A 21177-nucleotide genomic window follows, 5' to 3' on the forward strand; every position below is an offset into this window, starting at 1 on the left:
ATGAGAAAAAAAAAAAATCAATCAAATTTAAGCTACATTTAAAAGCAAGTGCATATTCAAAAGATTAATCCTTTAATCTTACTCGAGCCGCTTGAATTTCCATTTCTATTTTGTCGTAANGCTCGGTCCGCTTCACAAACGATCCAAACTCAAACAAGTAATTCCTAATTTTGCTTTTATAATTTTTAATTTCAAAATTTTATGTTTTGATTTGGAATTCAATTTGATTTATTTTTATATTCAGGAATGTGAGTTTAACACGTCGCCGTTTCCGCTTCCACCTTCCATGTGCAATCCACTCGAAGAGCCGAGTCCGTTGGGGTTAAATCTTAAGAAGAGTCCGTCGTTTTTGGATTTGATTCAAATGAAGCTTTCGGAAGAAAACGCAAATTTGAGGAAGCGAAAGTGTAAAGGAAGTGTCGTTTCAGCTTCGAATGATAAGCTAAAAGCTTCTAATTTTCCAGCTTCGCTTCTCAGGATCGGAACTTGGGAGGTATAATTGAATAAACTAATAAAAGTAACGTTTCAGGTTTATTTTTTATTTTTATTTATAGTTTTTGAAAGTATTTGGGTGATAATGAATTTAAGGACTTCTAGGGGATCATTAATTATCAGTAGCTAATTTAGATGGTTGAAATTTGCGATTGAATGTTGGTTTGTGCAGTATAAGTCGAGATACGAGGGAGACTTGGTGGGGAAATGTTACTTTGCGAAGCATAAGCTAGTGTGGGAAGTGCTTGATGGCGGTTTGAAGAACAAGATTGAAATTCAGTGGTCAGATATCGTGGCGATCAAGGCAACTTATTCTGATGATGGACCTGAGACTTTGGATGTCGTGGTAATTTTACTTTGTTTCTGTTGTTGTTTTATGCCTTTTGGCTGTATTTATATGCATATGCATATGCACTCACACTGATAATTTTGTGTACAAAAAAGGGGAATAATTCTCGAAACTCTCACTATAACTATAATGGTGCAAGTCTTATTAATTTCGGAATTCATCGGAAATCAGTTCTAAAATATTCGGTTTGTTCTGAATTTGCCTTTCACATGTGTAAAACTTTTTTGAGAATTTGTAGAACTGAAACTTGCCTAAAAGAGTTACCTGTTGTGTTGTTTTCCTCTTTTTGAAGTTATTTATGAGACTTAAGAGGAAGAATTACAGGGCACTTAAGGATGTTCCCATTATATGTTCATATATTATCCTTCTGGTTCCTTATGGTGACTTCCGTTTCGTAGAAGAAATACAAGTTTAATGCCTTAAATAAGCTCGAGGTGTACAAGATAATGATTAGAAATTTTTTGTCATCTTTTTGGCTCATGCAAAGCTGAAAAGCATGTTTATGTTTACGTTTTAGTTATTAATGATTGAAGGATGTTCTTGTTTGATGCAGCTGGCTAGACAGCCTCTTTTCTTTAGGGAGACAAATCCACAACCCAGGAAGCATACTTTATGGCAGGCAACATCAGATTTTACTGGTGGACAAGCAAGCATTCACAGGTAGAGATATGAGTTTCGAGTCTAAGTGTATATTACTTTTGCCATCTCTTTATTTAATTCAAACTTTATTTTGAATTAATTTTTAACATGTGGCAATGACACTGTTTTTACTTAAATAGGCAGCATTTCCTGATGTGCCCACAAGGCTTTCTTGCGAAGCACTTTGAAAAGCTCATACAATGTGATCCTCGTCTCAATTTCCTGAGTCAACAGCCAGAAATTGTAGTAGATTCTCCATATTTTGAACCTAGAGCTCCAGCCTTTGATGAACCAGATGTTTCCAGCCATTTAAAGAGGGAGGAACGACCTGTTTTATTTGATTTGCTGGATGGGGCATCACCATCTGGTGCTCAGTCATCATCTTCTAATGTTGAACCACAAGATTTCATGAATCGATCACCTAGCTCAGGTAGGACAATGATCCTGAAATTGCAAAATATGCTGAAATAGATGATAACAAATACCAAAGTATTCATTTTCAAGTTGAATGTCTGTTTTTTATATGATAATTTCCCATAGTCAAATTACTATGGTTCTCTGTTTAGCTTTTCACATCAAGCTCTCATCAGTATTCTTGGACATAGTCTTCTTCTTGTTGCGGACTGAAAAGAGTTCCTACTCTGGTTGACTCATCCTCAGTATATTTTGTATTACTAAATTAGTTCCTGGGAATTGATCTTTGATAGCATGTATGATGTATCCATTGAATCGCTGTTTGCTATTTGCTATTTTTATGGGATTAACTTCTATGATAATTTATCTTGAAACTATTTCTGGTCTAAGTTGTATCTTTTTGCAGTGATGGATACTTGTGCAACTGGAGAAATCAGTAGCAGTGGAGCCGAGGAACCAAAGATGCTCAGCCATTGGGACCAGATCAAAGTTCCTGGACTCCACCCATCTATGTCTATGAGTGATCTGGTGAATCACATTGGGCATTGCATTTCGGAACAGAGGACATCTGGTGGTTCCTTGATTTTTGGCAATGACCTACAAGGAAGAGACGTTCTGGAGGAGATTACTCAATACTTGTTTAGTGACACTCAACTTACATCAACCTCTGATGAGAAGTCCATAATGTCAAGGGTCAATTCGCTTTGCTGCCTTCTGCAGAAAGATTCTGCAGCAACACAAAACTTGCAGGACAAGAGTAGTATAGGTATTGACATAAATGGTGTCACAAAGTTAGCTGAAACCAACTCAGGATTCCCCTCAGCGAGGTTGGACAAGGTTGGACAAGGTTTTGGTGCATCAGAGGGTGAGTCAAGCAATGTTTCTGGCCGCAAGCAGCAACCAGCCATGTCGAGGAAAGACTCAGTTGCAGAACTGCTGCACAGTCTTCCAAGGATCGCATCTCTCCCACAAGTTATGTTGAACTTCTCTGAAGATTCTAATGAAGAAAGATAGTGTGATCTTCATCCACAGCCCCCATCTACACAGAGCTTAAAGGTAGTCTTCATTATATGTATGTGAATATGACATTTGCGAGTTGTTTAACAATCTTGTATTGGATTCAGAGATGCAGATTGATGAAGACTCCTCACATGTTCGTAAGTGAACCTAGTGTTTGTACTACGCTTTAGATTACATCTGTAAATATTAGCAGAAAATCCTTCTTCCACCAGTTCTCGAAACACATTGCCTCTTCTCTCTGTGATCTAATGGATTTACCTTCATTGGGATTCCATGGATATGAATTGTGCAAAATTTTAGCGAAAATCCGAATTCCAGTTGTTCTTGGAAAACATTCTGTGTTCTTTTTGATCAAATCTACTCATTTCAGTGATTTTTAGAAATACTATACCTTGATGTAAACCTTGTTTTGAACTGTCAAACACAGTTTATGGAGAGCCAATGACAAATAAATAGAAAATTCTTCTGATATTACAAGCACATTATTTAGAAAAATACCTTCCAGACACTCGATTACAGACAATAACAAGCATAAGCAAGGCATCTGCAGCAACAAAACAAGCTACAATGACGACCTAATTTATCTTTGACTCCATGTTTTTTTTTTTTTTTTTTTGTCAGCTAAGAATATTATATGCATGTATGATTTTGCTCTCTATACTTAACCAAACAATTCTACAAAAGAATAAACAAACAGACATACAATCAAACAAACTATCATGATCAAGGTTCCTCTGTGCCCTCGTCTTCCATTGCCTCGTTTTCCTGCAACATGTTCATCAGCATGTTTATCTGATCTTGCAGCATTGTGTTTTCCCTCTCGACCTCTGCACGTTTGCTCCGCTCTTGCAGAAGCTGGAGTTGTAGATGTTCGAGACAACGCGCATCCTCTTCGAGTTGCTCGTTTAGGCCATTGATTTCCCGGTCCTGCAAGATTGGTCAAATTGATGATACATTCTATGAATCTTAAAGCAATAGTAGCAATGTGTGTGTTTGAAGAGTACCTTTCTATTCATTTCTTGGACAGCAACCCGTCGCATGCTCTCTACAACATCCACATTTACAAGCTTCCGCTTCTTTCCAATCAGCCAGCCCTTGGGATAGCAAGAAGCGTCAAAGTCTGGTGGGGGTAGCAAGGTTTCAGCAGATGACCGGCGGCCATTTGTAGGGTCCAGTGGTTCGAAGAGAGCCTTCCGACGCTCAGAAAGCATGGTGTCTGGAATTGGCTCCAGTTCCTTTTCTGTTTCGGAAGTTTCTCTCTCTTTGGCGGGGGTTTCATTAGCAGTGTCCTCTGTTATGTCTAAACTCCTCCCGCTAGCTGTTAGAAAGAAGTTACCATTCTAACTCCAAAACACTTTCAGAGACATGGCAATCTAAACATACCAGTGTTTAAAAACACTTGCACTTCACATTTTTAAACATTAAGAAAAATCATAGGAAAGATCAATCCAGAATCAAACTTGCATAAATCGCCATGCTAGGCTATCCAGATTTTTAATGATGAAACATTTTATTCTATAGAAGTGTTAATACCATAGAACTCATTAAACACTATTTATAATGTCTTTAACCGGACTTTAGGCAGAGTATAATCGCACAATGCATTAATAAATAGTCTTTAGGAAATGAGAAACAATGGTTTTTGGCTACAATAATGCTACGGACACCGAATTTGTGCACTGAAATTTTTTACCGAACAACGTGACATCCACTAAGACGCGGTCACGTTGGAAAGAAAATACTAATTCTGTGAATGAACGACCGTCCATCTTACACGGAAGATCGTCCATACGTTATGGACTACCGTTCATCACAAATGGACGATCGTCCACGACAATATCAATGGATTCTCATTCATATATGGACGCCCGTCCAGAAAAGTTTAAAAACAAATAATGGACAGACATCCATCTTATATGGACAGCTGTCTATGTAAGATGGACCGCCGTCCATACCCAAATTTTAGTTTAATAAAAAAATTTCTTTAAAATTTTCAATTAGAATGTTTAAAAATTTAGGCCTCCCAAAGCAAGTTTTAAAAAACATGTTTTATTTCTCTCTTACATTGCATTTTGTTTATAAATGAAACAAAAAAAAAAATTTGAAAATTAAAAAAAAAAAATTATTTGAGAATGGACGCTAGTCCACTCATTTGGATGGTCGTCCATATTAAGATGGACTGACGTCCACACTTTTACTTCAAATCAAAGGTTTTTTTTTTTTTTTTTTCCTTTTATTTTATCTAAAAAATTTGTGCTTAAAAAATGAATATTTCATCTAAAATTATATGAACCATTATCCATAGTAAAGGGACCCCTGTCCATAATATATGGACGGGAGTCCATTGATATTTTCTGGACTCTCATCTGTTTGTGATGAACGGTCGTCCATAATTATTGGACGGCTGTTCATTCATTGAATACTTGTGTTGTGTCTTACGTGGCATGTCCGAGTCAGATGCCACATAGATCGGTTACTATTTTTATAATATAATTCGAGAGGAAATCATTAACTACCCCTAAAATTTTAAAAATTGTGAGGCGGATGATAAGTTTAATGTTTTTAATTAATCTTCCCCTAAAGTTTAAGAAATCACGTTACTTATATATTTCGTTAACTAAATGATTTGAAATTTTTATCCTCTTGTTTGCCATTTAATAAAGAAAAAAATTGTACCTTAACTAATAATATTCCAAAAACTCATTATATATATATATATATATATATGTCTAATAAAACAAACCAAAAACCTCTCTTTCTTTTTTTTTTTTTTTTTTTTTTTTTTTGATAATCAAAGTATTGGGTCTACTTGCGCACATCTCAACTCATCTCCAAAGTCTATTGAACACCTAATAAATCCAATATTTCAGGTAAGCCACAAATGTGGTAGGTGACCCTAAGGTAATTGGCATGGCCCGTCCTCAAATTTTAAAAAATAAATATTAATATGTACAATTTTTAGATTTTAGCCCACTCTAATAGAAATATTAATGGGAAAAATTATTAATGTGCAATTAGTTTTTATTTTGGCCCACTCCAACAGAAATTTATGGATCCACCCTTGGTAATTGGATATTATTTAAGGTGTATTTGGTTGGGCGTAATGGGGGATTACTGAGGTAATGTCATATTATATTACTTGATTATCACGTTTGGTTGTCAAGTAATATAAGATTCCGGTAATCTTCCAAACTAATAGTAAGTACTGTTGGTAATATAGGAGGTAATTTGATTATCTCTATTTTCTTAAGTATTTTAAAATTACTTGGTAAGTAATCTTAATTTTGTTAGAATTTTACCCTTTATGGTGCGTTTGGGTCAGTGACAAATAAAATAATGGGGGTAATCTTCGTTTATTTTGCAATATTCTGGTGTTTGGTTTGCAAGTAATATATTACGGGAATCTTTTATTGCAAATAATGTTTATTGTTGGCAATGTAGGGGGTAATCCGATACCTTCTCCCACCCCTAGGATTAAAAGATTACCGGGTAATTTTATTTTTATACCTATTTTTCCCTTAGTTAAATATCATTTTGGACACAATTGCCCTCACATGTTTACCAAATAACAATTACCTAGCCCTCCTATATTTAAGAAATTAGCTAAAACACTCTAACCACAAAAAAGTTTAAAAGTTAACAAAATACCCAAAGCCACCCAAGACCACTGCCGGCCATTACTCACTATCGCCGACCGCCGGCGTTAATCGCTATAATGGTGTACGACCAGTGAGACTTGGCTAGTCGTGCGCTGGTGAGGCCTTTTCTAGCCAGATTTGGCCATGAAATAGCCATAGATCTTGCCATGAAGCGGCCATGAATTTGTGATCTATCGCCAGAAATGGCTTTGCTGGCACACGGTTGACCATATACAGCCAATCGTGCGCCATTCCATCGACTGTCGACGGTGGCCGATAGTAGTGGCAGGCTGCCGGCAATGACTTGGGGTTGGTGGGGGTGATTTTGCTATAAATTAAAGTTTTATATGGTTGGGGTGATTTAGCAAAATTTCAAATGTAGAGGGTTAAAAGAAATTATTAAAAAAATAATAATACATCAATATTTCAAAAGGAGGGCAATATAGTAATCTATACAACTTACCCACCCATTTATCTTCCCAACCAAACATATTATTCACTAATTTATTTGAACCAACCAAACACATTTTCTAAATATTTCTAGTAATCTTCAAGGTGATCTATCTTTCCGTTAATATAACATCCTCTTATAATAAATTATTATATGATCCAAACGTCTCCTTAGTAATAAAATTTTTGGACAAAAATACCCTTATTTTGAAATTAATTTACAAATATATTCATGGACTATTTTATCCTTATATATAAATTTTTTTAGGACATAAATACCCTTGTACTTTAAAAAAATTATCCAAGGGTGGTGACAAGATCTAGCCGCCACCGCCAGCAACCAGCGGTGGCGATCTGGCGGTGGCGATGGGTGGGGGTGACTTTGTTACAAATTAAAATTTTATATAAGCTGGGATGTTTTAACAAAATTTCAAATGTAGGAGGTTAAATAAAATGATTCAAAAAATAATATTATATTAGTATACTAAAAGGAGGGTAATTTAGTAATATTTATAATGTACCCACCAACTTATCTCCCAACCAAACATGTTAATAAAACATGCCTACTAATTTATTCTAACCTAACCAAACACATTTCCCTAAACAATAACAAGAGAAAGAGATGAGACTATGCCAATGCATGCATCTAGCAAACGTGTTTAATATTTGTGCTTTACATTAGAAAGAGCTTCAAGTTAATCAGGATGTATTTCGTAGATATTACTCCCAACGTGCATGGATCACCCCATTGGAATCTCACAGGTGCCAGATTATTTGGATCGCGATTCCAGAAGGTCAACCATTTCTATGTTTTTAACAAATCCAGAAGATCTCCTTATTTTTTCAATAATTTAATGAAATACTTGGTAGGTTCTTTGTTTAACACGTTCACAAACACAAACACAAACACAAAAACGAAATACTAATTTTTCACCCACGACGTTGGCTCCAATATATTTTTATCTTGAAATTATTTCCACCATTTTCGCCGCTTTATGCAGGTGTACAAGAGTGCTTCCAAAGAATCCAGCGACGCATTAACTAGTGGTAGGTTTTTTAATGATCATGTGTTGTGATTGCTGATAATTAATTTGAGTTTTACTAAGACGGTTTAGATTTTTCAGAATTTCTTCATCCTATATATTGACTGCACATTCATGGCTTGTATAATATCAACCAAAATCTGTTTACCCATTGTTGTTCTTATCTGCTAATAGCTTTGCAATTTGAGACAACAATATGGAAATCCAAATCATTTCTACACAAACAATCAAACCATCTTCTCCAACCCCTGACCATTTAAGAAACTATAAGCTTTCTGTTCTAGATCAGTTATGTCCTGAAGTTCACTTCCCCATCATTCTCTTTTACTCTTCACCAGGCAAAGATGCCACCAAAACTTCTCACCACCTCAAGATCTCCCTCGCGGAAATACTCACCCTCTACTACCCTTTAGCAGGACGCGTGAAAGATGATTATACTGTTAGCTGTAACGATAAAGGCGCCCTCTTCATTGAAGCCAAAGTCAGCAGCCAGATGTCTGACATCCTTAAACAACCGGAAAAGGATGTGATCACGCAGCTGCTACCATACAAAGCTCATCAAAAGATAGTTGGTGATCCCGTCAATCTGAGTGTGCAGGTCAATTACTTTGCCTGCGGCGGCGTTGCAATTGCAGTTGGGTTTAACCATAGGATTGCTGATGCAACAGCCGCGGCAAACTTCGTTAAAAACTGGGCTAAGCTTGCTAATCCCAATATCAATGAGGAAATCAAGAATGTGATATTTGATAGCACTTCTTTCTTCCCTCCGCAAGATTTAGTAGAATTAAGGAAGAGTAGTCTTTTCCAAGGTCAATATGCATCGACGGACGCAAACGTTATATCAAAGAGGTTTACATTTGAAGCTACTAAGATAGCCGCTCTAAAAGAAGAGATTGGTAAAATCGCAGACTCAGTGGATCGTCCAACACGTTTTGAGGCAGTGTCCGCAGTTATGTTGAATGCTATAACCGCAATGGCTAAAGATCCAACACATTTTGTGGGATTGATTCCAGTGAATCTGAGAAACAGAATGANAAAAAAAAAAAAAAAAAAGTTGGGAGGGAGGTACTCTTTTTTTTTTTAGTTTGACCAAGTATATTACCACATTATCCTTATTTAATTTTAAAATTCTATATTATATCCTTGTTTAATGTAGTACCATTTTTAGTTATTTTATAATAAAATGTACTTATAAGCCACATTTTACCAAACACGTTAACTACTTATCAGTCCCTTATAAGTACTTTAATCAAACATGTAATTATTTAAAATTTCAAATGCTTATAAACTAAAATTAGTTTATAAACACTTGTTGCTTATAAGCTAATTTTCATAAGCTCAGACAAACACCCCCTAATTTTGGGTTTTGCTTCGGTACAACACTCTAACAATAAGCTAACGTGAAACTTATAAATTTATGAAATAAAACTTGCAACTCTAGAATGTAAAATTTATAATATACACTTTTACGTTGTTGTATTATAACCACAACCCTTTGATCATGGGTGAAAAGAGCTTTAAATTGATGAAATTTAGAAGGCGGCAATTCTTACGCTACAATTTAGGAATCAGCTTAAGTATTATCAAGCCAAAAGTATTTTGCAAAGTAAGAAGTTTGAGTAAAATTCGTATGTATGCTTTATTTGGTAAACTTTTTTCCCAAAAAAAGTGACGTAGTATAATGGAAACTTGTAATTTCACATGTTTATAAGGGGTAAATTTGTAAATAATGCTATCTTATAAACTCAATATACACCTCGATTTGACATATAAAGTTATTACAAAGAGGCCCAATGACATCCTCCCACCCAAAGTTTGCCCTAAAGAAAATTTACTACCTTAAAAGTTTCAAAAGGATAATGAATAATGGTATGTGTACTAACCAAAAACCATACAACTCAAGTACTAATTGACGTGGCAGACCTCTCTTATTGCCACGTCAGTTCCCCCAAAAAACTAAAAAAAAAAAAAAAAAAAATTCAAAATTTCAACTGTTACTACTTGGATTAGTACAAATTGGTTAGTGCACATAACATTACTCAAAGACAATTACCCACTTTTCGTTAATATTTGTCAGTTAAGTTTAACAAAAGAAAGATAAGATGATAAATTAAAAAATTTTCAAGGGTAATTAGGTCACCTTATCTCCTCTGTAAAACAAAAAACCCTACTCCCATCTTCTTCTCATCTCCACTCCTCCCATCTTCATCTTCTTCATCTTTTGGTCAAAATAAAGGAACGATGGTGAAGCGATGATGGCATTAAGATAGATGCGGTGACTGTGAAAGGAAATAATGCAGTAACAAAATATTTCCTACTTGAATGAATTTGTAAGAAGCAAAATCTTGAGTAAATATGCCAGCAAAGCACCAAAATTGCAGTCTGTATAATTCCATACTCAAACATTAAAATAAAAAATCAACAGTCCAGATTGAAGAGCCAAATGTCCTCTACGTTTTGACCAAAACTCAGTTTGATCAGACTAGAGATGACCTTCTGATCATCAAGTTGAAGAAGGATAGACGGACCAAAATTCTGCAACTCAAACTCTTTGATTTGACTGTCTTTCTAGAGGTAAAACTCTACAAAAATAACGGCTATCACGAAACTGATAGTTGGATGTGAAAATCTTGTCGCCAACAACAACGCTTTGAAATTTGAACAAAAACAGAGCAAGATTCACAGTTGGATTGTCGCTAGAATAACCTGTGCAGCTACCTCTCTCTCACTTTTGCAGATTTATATTTATGTGAACAGTACCCTAAATTCTCACTATTCACACACTCAAAAGTCAACGAACACAAGCTGCTTCTTCTTTTTTGTTTTTTTTTTCATTTTTTTTTGGCCATCCTCCACGTGAGGGAAACCCAAGCCCAACAAATCTCCCACTTTCCTGACTATTTGGGGAAATGGACCATACCAATGATAGTGCGACAAACTTTAATTTTCTCCCTTGCTAAAGCCTTTTGTCAACATATCTAAGCAATTGTCATTTGTATGGATTTTCTCAAGTTCAAACAGGCAACTATCGGAAAGAGTATCCCTTATCAAATGATATTTTACATCAATATGTTTACATCTCGAATGGAATGTAGAATTCTTCACAAGATGAATAACACTTCAGTTGTCGCAAAACAAAACATACCATTTTTGCTTAAAACCAAGCTCTCTCATGAACTTCTTCATCCATAGCAACTCCTTGCAAGGTTCCGTTATCGCAATAAATTATGCTTTTGTCATAGAAAGTGAACACACTTTTGTAATCTTGACTACCAAGAAATGGCTCCACCAGCAAAAGTAACCATATAACCAAAAGTAGACTTATGAGAATCCATATCTCCAGACATGTTAGCATTTGTGTAGCCAACCAAAATTGGTTTACCACTTCCAAAATCAAGTCTTAACTTGGAAGTGCCTTGAAGATACTTCATAAAGACTTCACTGCATCCCAATGCTCTTTCCTTGGATTTGACAAAAATCTGTTGACAACCCCAGCTGCATAAGCTAAATCTGGTCTCGTACACACCATTGCATACATCAAGCTTCCTACGGCTGAAGCATAAGGAACTCTTTTCATTTCCTCCTTCTGACCATCTGTAAAAGGGCTTGGCTTTGCACTTAGCTTGAAATGAGTACCTAGAGGAGAACTCACCGTTTTGGCCTTACCCATGTTGAACCTTTCAAGCACTTTTTCAATATACTACGCATGTAACATATACAATTTCTTCTCTTTTCTTTCTTGACAAATTCGAATGCCAAGAATTTTCTTTACTTGCCCTAAGTCCTTCATAGTAAATGACTTACTCAACTGCTTCTTTCATCAAACTTAGAAGAGTTCTTGCCAACTATCAACATAGAGCAATAAAATAATAAAATCATCATCAGAGAATTTTTGCCCAAATACACGATGATCAGAAGTAGCCTTCTTGTAACCATGCTCTCCCATAATTGACTCAAACTTCTTATACCATTGTCTAGGTGCTTGCTTCAAACTGTAGAGGCTTTTCTTTAAATGACAGACATAGTCTTCTTTTCCTTGAACCTGGAAACCCTTTGGTTATTCCATGTAAATCTCTTCACCCAAATCACCATGAAGAAATGCAGTTTTCACATCCATCTGCTCAACCTTTAAGTCCAGGCTAACCGCTAAGCCTAGAACCACATGTATAGAAGATAATTTCATAATAGGAGAGTAAATCTCATCAAAGTCAACGCCTTTTCTCTGACTGAATCCCTTGACAACTAATCTGGCTTTGTACTATGGTAGTGAAGTATGTTCTTCTTGCTTCACCATGTAGACCCACTTGTTTTTCAAAGTTGTCTTACCCTTAGGCAACTTTAACAACTCAAAGGTGTGATTGTCATGCAATGATGATAAGTGTTCAATAATTGATATTTTCAATTCCTTTATATCAATATTTGTGATATATTTTGTGATTAATTGAGCTGATTAATATGTTTTTCGAATTAGGAAAGGAATGGAGGCACGCGAATGAAAGTGGAGCATAATGTGCAGTTTTCAGACATTGGCAAATTCGACCTCTGAAGGTTCAGTGGAGACTTTGACAATCTTAGATTTCCAAAATGAGAAAGAGGTATTCTTGAGGTTTGAAGTAGACGTCCTGAGCTTTTTAAATTGGGCTTGCACGTTTTAATCCTAGTATATTTGAGTATTCAAAGTTTACATCGAAGTCAGAAGATCCAATCCCATTACAGCTTGGGCGCCAATTAGTAATTGGGCTATAACTTGAGTTCTAGAAGTCCAATTAAGATGCTTGAAGATTCTCTGGAAAGCTTATAACTAAGGCTACAACTTTCATGAAGAGCCTAGGCCCAAATTCAGTTTTTTTTTTTTTTTGACCTGAAGTCAGCTCATAATTTCCAGCCGAAAATTAGCCAGCCTGTTTTGGAAAGAGTAGGACTCAATGCCAACAATTTAGGAATTTGAGTTGTAAACCTTTTAGGAGGCTGTACATAGGTTTTTAGGGTTATTTGAAGGGGCTATAAATAGAACATTAGGTTCTTGAGGAAGAAGAAACACACACACAAGAGATTTTATTCAAAAACACTTGTTATGAATTTACGACGTTTGGTTAAACTCTTTCAATTCAGTTTAAGGGAATTTCAATTCCTAACACATATTAATGGTATAATTGATAAAGTAATGTAATTTCTTACCTTTCTATGGATTTGATTTATGTTATTCTATTTTAATGGAATATATGATATTTGATTCGTTTAATTTACTTCAAACCGACTAGATTGATAGAATTGATATCGATTACTAGAATTATGGATTGTATTACGTAATTGATCTTTTCCTAATCACGCAATAGCAATTTCTAATAGAAGATTATGGATAAACTTTCTATTTTATTACTTGAATAACAAAACCTAAGTTTAATAATCCAAGCTTGTGAGATTGTTGCTTAGATTAACTTATTTTATTGGAACTTAAAGCAACCATTACATTAAATCTAGAGAGCTTGTTCTAGGTTGTCTTTAATTGTTAGAGACTATTGAAGAGCATGGTTCATTTGTCAGAATTAAGGGGAATTTTGGGTAGTAGAGCTTGTTACTACCCAGGGTTGATACTTCCATGAAAGGGTAGGATTGCGTTGCAATTGAGAATATACATTGATTGTGTGAGGATGAGATTGAACCGAGAACTGAAGTTGTTTTTATGTTGATTTTCATTTATAATTTTGTTTTGGCAATTAATTACTTTCGTTGATTTTACAAACCCCCCAGTTTATATTTTGGTTATTTAGGTTAGTTTGGTTATCTAAGATTTAATTTTAAACAATTGGAATTTAGATTCAACTACTTCCCTATGGGATCGACCTTTACTCACACTATCTACTGATTAATAATTAGGAGTAAGGTTTATTAATTTTGTAGTGTTGATGGCACGCTGTCAAATGACTGCATGTCATCTTCCATAGCATCAACCCAATTTGCCTTGTTTTCATCTTCCATTGCTTTTGCATAACATTGAGACTCTTTCCCGTCAATCAATAATACATACTCATCTGTAGAATACCATGTGGAAGGACATTGGTCTCTAGTAGACCTCGTGAGTGAAATTTCTAGTATTGGAAGCTGATCAGTAGTCTAATAATCTGTCTTAACCTGCACAGGAGCATCTGCATCATCTAAATCCTGTTGGTCATCCTGAACATCATGTACAATATTTGTTGGCAAATCTGTGAAAGCTACTAGATCCAAGTCAATCAAACCATCACTACACTAAGGCACTACTTTCTCTGTTTTTCAACATCTTGTATAGTTTGATCTTCCATAAACACAACATCGCGACTTCTTACTAGTTTCTTCTCAACTGGATCGTACAACTTATAGTCAAATTCATCCAAACCATAACCTATAAAGATGCACTGTCGAGTCTTCATATCAAGCTTAGACCTCTCATCTCNATAAGATAAAATGTATATACAAACTATATACATTCACATATATATACAAAACATAATGCCTCGGAACCGATGACACGATTGGTTCCTAGGGTATACACTAACAGCATCCACCAAAGGCTGAGGATAAATTGAATTTACAACATTAATTGGGATGCAAGCATCGTAAAAGAATCTTGCAAAAGTCATGTCTGCTCTCCACGTCGCATCTATTCCAGCTAAACAACTCCTAATTGATGGTTTAGATCCAACAGTTGTCCTTGGAGCAAAATAGTCACCAACCCCAATAGGTTTTTTTCTTTTTGATTTGTCTAGCATTGTACTTTGTCTTTTACTACCAAACCTACTTTCATTTATGTGAATTTCTGATGGACGAAACTCTTCACTATCTTCGTTTAACATATCTCCCTCAAATCTATATACGAGAGCACCGTAGGGAGTATTATACTTACTAGAATCAGCATTCTCTTAATTCTTTATCCCAATGTCTTTTAGTGATTCTCTCATCAAGTATAGAACATCAAAAAGAACTTTTAGACAAGCACCAACATCCCCCTTTGTTCTAGCTAGATGCTGTTTCATTCTAAAAATACCTCCTCTAGTTACTTTCCCACAGTGAAGACATTTTAATGTCTTCCTTCCATTTGGATCTACACTCTCAATAACATATGTCCATGTTATATCAGTCTTGCCTCTACTAGATTGTGAAGAAGACCCAGAGCCAGATGTTGACATTGTCTGTTTTTAATCTTTATATACCTATCACACAATAAAATTGCAAACAAAAGAATCACATAATCACGTATTGTTAAATGGGGAAGTATACAACAATTGCAAACAAAAGAATCACATAGCATTTTCTGTGTTTTTAACTACGTCATGCATGCACTCAATTGGACTGTGCAAAATGTTAAAATGGTGGTTATTTAATAATTTTAGTCATATTAATTTGCATGTTTATAATAATAGCTTCCTAAGGTAAGAGTAGGAGTCACATATTCTTTGGAAATTAAGAAGTCAAAAACAGTATATTTTGGTTGCTAATTTTTTAAGTGACATGTATTTTAAGATCTTCAATAGTTTAGTAAAAATAAAGATTACGAGAAGGATATTTTGGATTATTTATTTTAAGCATAAGCAAAGGAAGGACTGTAAACAATTTGCCTTGACGTTGTAATTTCTGATTTATTTTTCTAATTAGTCACCACCTTGCTTGGCATTCACAAGTCTTGTTTATTATTTATGCAACCATTTGTTTAAAATGATAATGGTGGATCACACATTTTCAGCAAATTAAAATCACTTTTCTTTTGGTTCAGCAAATTATAATCACATTTTCACGAAGCTTTTGAAAAAGTAAAACATATATTTTTAATTATGAGGCCCTAACTTGACAATATCACAGTACAAATTAGACTGTCTTGTATATCTAATATTTGCATCGCTATATTCATGCCTAACAACCCTCTAGTCTCACTAGTTACAATATAGTTGAGATTTTTCACATAAATAGAGAACATTTTGGGATCAAATTTAGTTTAATACAGGAAAAATAAACGAATGTTATTTGTCAAAATGAGACTTTTAGTGGGGAAAGAAGAATCCAATAAATGCATGCATTCCGGTGATATAACAGAGTAAATATAAGGGATTCTATTTCATTGAGCACTAACATTCTTTGGAAACAAACTATCTTCAGCAACTTGAGAGGTACTACCCTTGCTATCAGAAAAATGCAAATATGCAGAAAAAGTTCATGAACATTTAATTCAACAAGCAAGCATTCCTTCGACGTGTTTATTAATTCTTGAATAACAACAATGGGTTTTACTAATTAATGAGGGTAATAAAAATTAAAAACGAAATCATTATTGAAGATGAACCTGTGAATGGCGTGTTTATTATCTAGATCGTCGAGGAATGGAGCTATCGTTGTTGATTCCCAGCGAGGAACGGAGCTGTCGTTGTCGTCGTCTAGGAATGGAGCTGCAGTCGTCGTCGTTGATTTTTAGCGAGGAATGGAGCAGTCGTCGTCGTCGTTGATTTCCAGCAGGGAATGGAGTTGTCGCCGTTGATTTCCGACGAGCGAGGAAGACGTTGTCATTGATTTCAGATAGTTTAGTTGTGATTTGGTGAATAGTTGCGATTTCAAACTTCAGGGAGTGGGATTTCAGAGAGGAATTTGCGTAGAGAAGAAGTTGAGAAATATGAGAAACAGAGAAATGAAATCAGAATGGAATGGGCTTGCGATTGCGATTGCGTAGAGTTAGGGATTTTTGCAACTTTCGATTGGTTTATCTGTCGGTCTGGTTAGACCAGCGGTTCACATATTTTATCTAGTTTTTAAACGGTTTAAAGCGGGTTATTATATAGTAGCAGGTTCAGTGTTGACTCGAACCGGACACGTGACCGGATCCCGGTCCAACCAGTTGGACCGGCTGGTCCAGTCCGATTTTAAAACAATGCAAATGGCCTGCCACTTTGATCTCATCAAGTCAGTTCTAAACTCTACTTTTTGGAGATCATGAAGTCAAAAAACTTGTCGCTCTGATTTTGGGTTTTGCTTCAGTACCAACACTCTAACAATACATTAATGTGAAACTTGTAAATTCATGACATAAAATTTGTAAACCAAGAACGTAAAATTTATTATGTACACTTTTACATAGCTGTATTATAACTGCAACCCTTTGATCATGGGAGAAAAGAACCTTAAACTGATGAAATTTAGAAGAAAGGCAATTCTTATGCTATAATTCAAGACTATTATCAAGCCAAAAGCATTTTGCAAGTAAGAAGTTTGAGTAAAATTGGCGTATCATATTATTTGTATGCTTTATTTGAAAAACTTATTTCAGAAAAAAATAACCTAATATAATGGAAACGATGTACTTTCACATGTTTATAAGGGGCAAACTTATAAATAATGCTATCATATAAACTCAATAAAATATGGATTCGACGCAAAAAATGATTACAAAAATAAAAGTGGTAATAAAAGTGAATCCAAGAGAATAAATCTGGAAAAAAAAAAAAATGTCATGTTAGATTATATACAGAGTTTGTAAACGTAGCACTACTCTTGTAATTAACGTGGTTTCATGGTGTTACTACATCAACTATTACATTAGTTTGCTTGAGGAGAAATGAATTAGAGTAAAAGACATGTTTCCACCTAAGGTTTGGCGAAATGTGAAGTTTTCACCCATGGTTTTATAAATTCCAGATTCCCATTCTTAAATTAATAGCGTTAGCGATTTTTAGCCCCTAAATTAATAAATTACTTTCTAACCTCCAAAACAACAGAGGGCGCATTTTAGCAAGAGGTGGCACATGTTAGAAAACGTTGCCACTTGCTTTTTCCCGCAATGGCGGCTTTCCCTGTCACCACCAAATTTCTCCTCCAGTCTCAGGCCCTACCAATTGGCGAATTCCAGCCCTTTTGTGATTCACGCATCCATTCCTCCCATTCCGATCAATCACAACCACCAAAATCCACTTTCTCACCACCCATAGACTTTTCTGCCTCTCCTCTTCAAAAGCTCCGACTACCTAAACCGTGTTGGCTCTCCGATAGCCAACGACCTCGTCTAGGGTTTCTTTCAGGTTTTTGTGAATTTGGGTTTAAATTGGAGTTCTTCTGGAGTTGATTAGGTGAATTGGTTGTGTCTTTGGAGTGGGTGATTGTTTTGAAGTGTTTTGTGTTATTTGAGTGTTTTTTTTCCTAGCCAATTTCCTCCTGCCAGCAACTCACCATCCCCTTCCTTTTATGTGCACACTAGGTGTTTGACGATTTGCCTCAATGAACAGTGCATCAGATTTTGCTCAAAGGGAGGATGGGGAAGTACAAATAGTGCTAGAGGAGTGATTCTTGCCGAGTTTGGTGGATTTTCCGACGAGGATGATTAGGGATGATGTGAAGGTTAAGGAAGAGGATAGAGGTGGAGGTGGAGAGAAAATTGAGATGTGGGGGTTATTTTGATATTTTAATTTAAATTATAGTAAATGACTTTTTTAGCTATTAACCGTTAAAAAAACCGAAATGGTTTTAATTTAAGCATGAAAATCTGGAATATGCGAAACCAAGGGTGGAAACTTGCCATTTCTCTAATCTTTGGGTGAGAACATGTTATTTGCTCAAATAAATTGTATATATTATTGTGCTTCAGAACTAGAATTTCTAGAATTAATATGGTTTTATAATTCTATCAATCAATTTAAGATCGTAATCATAAGATATTAAAATATTTGTCTAATACTAGAGATATACGAGTGGCACAAGTGCATAACACATGTTGACACATTTCATATAATTTAACATGCACCCGTTTGAAGAATTTTGAAAATTTCTGATTTGACCTTATTACAATTTAGCCGTCCGCAGTTTACTTAAGTTCACCACTTGAAAGGTTTTCTTCAACTCAGCCAGAGATCTCAGCAGCCTCTCAAAGGCGCTAAACTAATCAAACTCTTTACCACCGTCTTGAGATCATGAGAACGGAAATCTCCGCCGTCAGATCATGAGAACCACGACCGCTGCCGTTATTATCACTTTCAAAAAATCCCAGGTCAGTTTCTCTTGAAAACCCACCCTTTTCTCAACCTCTTCTTCAGCTCTTCCCCTCGACCCTGACCCACCGGATCTCCCCTCTCAGCTCTTCTCAATCCTCTCAATAAACCCTAAAAACTGGAAAAAAACAACCCTCAATGGAAAAGCTCATTCCTTTCATTAACGCTTCTCATGTTTCTTAGTCGTATTCTTCTTTTGTAAATTTGTTAATTGGGAGTAATTTTTTTAAGGCGGGGGAAAAAATTGCTTCTTTTATGTTTAAATCTTGTCATTCTATGGAAGATGTTGGTATTGCATTAGATTTTGTGAGGAAAATGAATGACGGCAGTGGCGAGTCTAAGTTTAAACTTAGTGCTGCGGGTTAGAACACATTGTTGATGTTGTTGGCGAAGTTTGGTTTGGTTGATGAAATGAAGTGGGTTTATCCTATGATGTTGAAGAACATGATTGTTCCCAATATATATGCTTTCAATGCGATGGTTGATGGGTATTGTAAGGTGGGAAATGTTGTAGAGGCTTAGTTGTATGTAAGTAAGAATGTGCAGGTGGGTTTGAGTCCCGTTATGTTTACTTTTATGTCTAGAAAAAATGATGTAGATAGCGCGTATAGGGTGTTCAGGTGATGCCACAAAATGGTTGTCGAAGAAATAGGGTTTCATATACAAATTTGATACATAGTCTTTGTTAGGCAAAATGGGTTGACGAGGCTATAGAGTTGTTTAAGAAAATGAGTGAGGATGATTGTTGGTCTACTGTGAGGACTTACACAGTGAATATTTGTGGGTTTTGTGGATTAGGTGGGAAATTGGGAGCATTGAGATTTTTTTCATGAGATGTCCGAGAAAGGGTGTGAGTATGCACATTAGGCATTAGGCTCACACCCTTTCTCGGACATAAAAAATCTCAATGCTTCCTATTTCCTACTTAATCCACATAACCCACAAATAATCACTGTGTAAGTCCTCACAGTAGACCAACAATCATCCTCGCTCATTTTCTTAAACAACTCTATGGCCTTGTCAACCTGTTTCGCCTCTCAAAGACCATGTATCAAATTTGTATACAAAACCTCATTTCTTCGACAACCCTTTTGTGGCATCACCCTATACGCGCTTTCTACATCCTTTTTCCTACAATGCCCCAATATCAGCAACGTAAAAGTAAACGTATTTGGACTCAAACCCGCCTGCACAATCGCTATGAGAGGGCAACCAGTGTTTGTGAATCATGAACACTTGAAGATTTTGAAAGCTGATTATAGAAGTGACACCATGCAAACTATGCAAATTGTAGCCACATCCACAGGCAAGTGACAGCATCTCAAATCTTATTCTGCAAAATTTTATGCCATTTGTTTTGCTCTTTTCTCTCTAGCGTTTCTGGTTGATTTCATTCTTCATATACAGAATGAAATGTTGCTGTTGCATTGACCTTGAGTTTCTTGGTAATCTCTCTGTATCATTATGGTAAAGTTTGTGTATGAGGCTGAGCAAAGATTAGAAGATTTATTGTGTTAATCTGCCTTGCACAATGAAATGTTGCTGATGCATAGACCGTGAATCACTTTGATAATCTCTCTGTATCAAAATGTAAAGTTTGTTTATAAGGGAGGCTGAGCAAAGTTTAGAAGATCCATTGTGTTATCTGCATTTAGGTAGTTGAATGAGGTGAAGGATCTTATCTGGAAGGAATCTTTTAGCGGCTTTTAATTTCGTTTTTGTAAGATTATTAGACCAGATTTTGTGAATCTTAAGTTGTCTAAAAATTTTTGCCGATGCATTACATTTTGGATTTCGTGCTCTTTTCAGTCTAGCTCTATTGATGGCCTTGATAATTTGGGGGAAAAAAAAAAAAAAAAAAACGATAGAAAATATTATTCGTGTATCTTATTTTGATAACTTGCATACATACTACACCTCTTGCATTTGATCCAAAATTTGAAGATAATTCAATTAGTTTCTATTTATCTAATGTTATGAGAAATGTACATATGAATAAAAGAACATAATAGGCTTAACAAAAGGGGAAATTTAAAAATAGCAGTTCAAAATGTCTATCCTCCCCCAAGTTAAATCATGAAGCGAAATGTTTTTATATCCTCGGCATAAGTTTTGAACATTTTCTTTCGGCA

General features: G+C 35.5%; 3 protein-coding genes across 3 annotated transcripts; 2 read left to right on the forward strand and 1 right to left on the reverse strand.

Moving 5' to 3' along the window:
- The first annotated feature begins 126 nt into the window (after window positions 1-126).
- LOC116118514 lies at window positions 127-3394 on the forward strand. The gene is made up of 6 exons (XM_031404499.1): window positions 127-157; window positions 245-493; window positions 665-838; window positions 1395-1501; window positions 1621-1910; window positions 2301-3394. Exons 2-6 carry the CDS (start codon window positions 287-289, stop codon window positions 2906-2908), a joined length of 1386 nt encoding a protein of 461 aa, XP_031260359.1. The 5' UTR covers window positions 127-157; window positions 245-286; the 3' UTR covers window positions 2909-3394.
- Window positions 3395-3511: 117 nt separating this feature from the next.
- LOC116118515 (protein HEADING DATE REPRESSOR 1-like) lies at window positions 3512-4709 on the reverse strand. The gene is made up of 2 exons (XM_031404500.1): window positions 3919-4709; window positions 3512-3841 (listed from the first exon to the last, which is right to left on the reverse strand). Exons 1-2 carry the CDS (start codon window positions 4123-4125, stop codon window positions 3638-3640), a joined length of 411 nt encoding a protein of 136 aa, XP_031260360.1. The 5' UTR covers window positions 4126-4709; the 3' UTR covers window positions 3512-3637.
- Window positions 4710-7791: 3082 nt separating this feature from the next.
- Window positions 7792-9129, forward strand: LOC116118516 (salutaridinol 7-O-acetyltransferase-like). The gene is made up of 3 exons (XM_031404501.1): window positions 7792-7796; window positions 8004-8049; window positions 8384-9129. The coding sequence occupies exon 3, from the start codon at window positions 8539-8541 to the stop codon at window positions 9127-9129; it is 591 nt and encodes a 196-aa protein (XP_031260361.1). The 5' UTR covers window positions 7792-7796; window positions 8004-8049; window positions 8384-8538.
- The last annotated feature ends 12048 nt before the right edge of the window (window positions 9130-21177 follow it).

Source organism: Pistacia vera, unplaced genomic scaffold, assembly GCF_008641045.1.
Source record: "Pistacia vera cultivar Batoury unplaced genomic scaffold, PisVer_v2 Contig847, whole genome shotgun sequence".
Taxonomy (NCBI): Eukaryota; Viridiplantae; Streptophyta; class Magnoliopsida; order Sapindales; family Anacardiaceae; genus Pistacia; species Pistacia vera.

Coding starts and splice junctions, on each gene's coding strand:
- LOC116118514 (XM_031404499.1), top strand. CDS start 287: ATGTGCAATCCACTCGAAGAGCCGAGTCCGTTGGGGTTAAATCTTAAG. Junction 839..1,394: donor CTGAGACTTTGGATGTCGTG/GTAATTTTACTT, acceptor TGTTTGATGCAG/CTGGCTAGACAGCCTCTTTT. Junction 1,502..1,620: donor GGACAAGCAAGCATTCACAG/GTAGAGATATGA, acceptor TTACTTAAATAG/GCAGCATTTCCTGATGTGCC.
- LOC116118515 (XM_031404500.1), bottom strand. CDS start 4,125: ATGCTTTCTGAGCGTCGGAAGGCTCTCTTCGAACCACTGGACCCTACA. Junction 3,842..3,918: donor TCCAAGAAATGAATAGAAAG/GTACTCTTCAAA, acceptor CCAATCTTGCAG/GACCGGGAAATCAATGGCCT.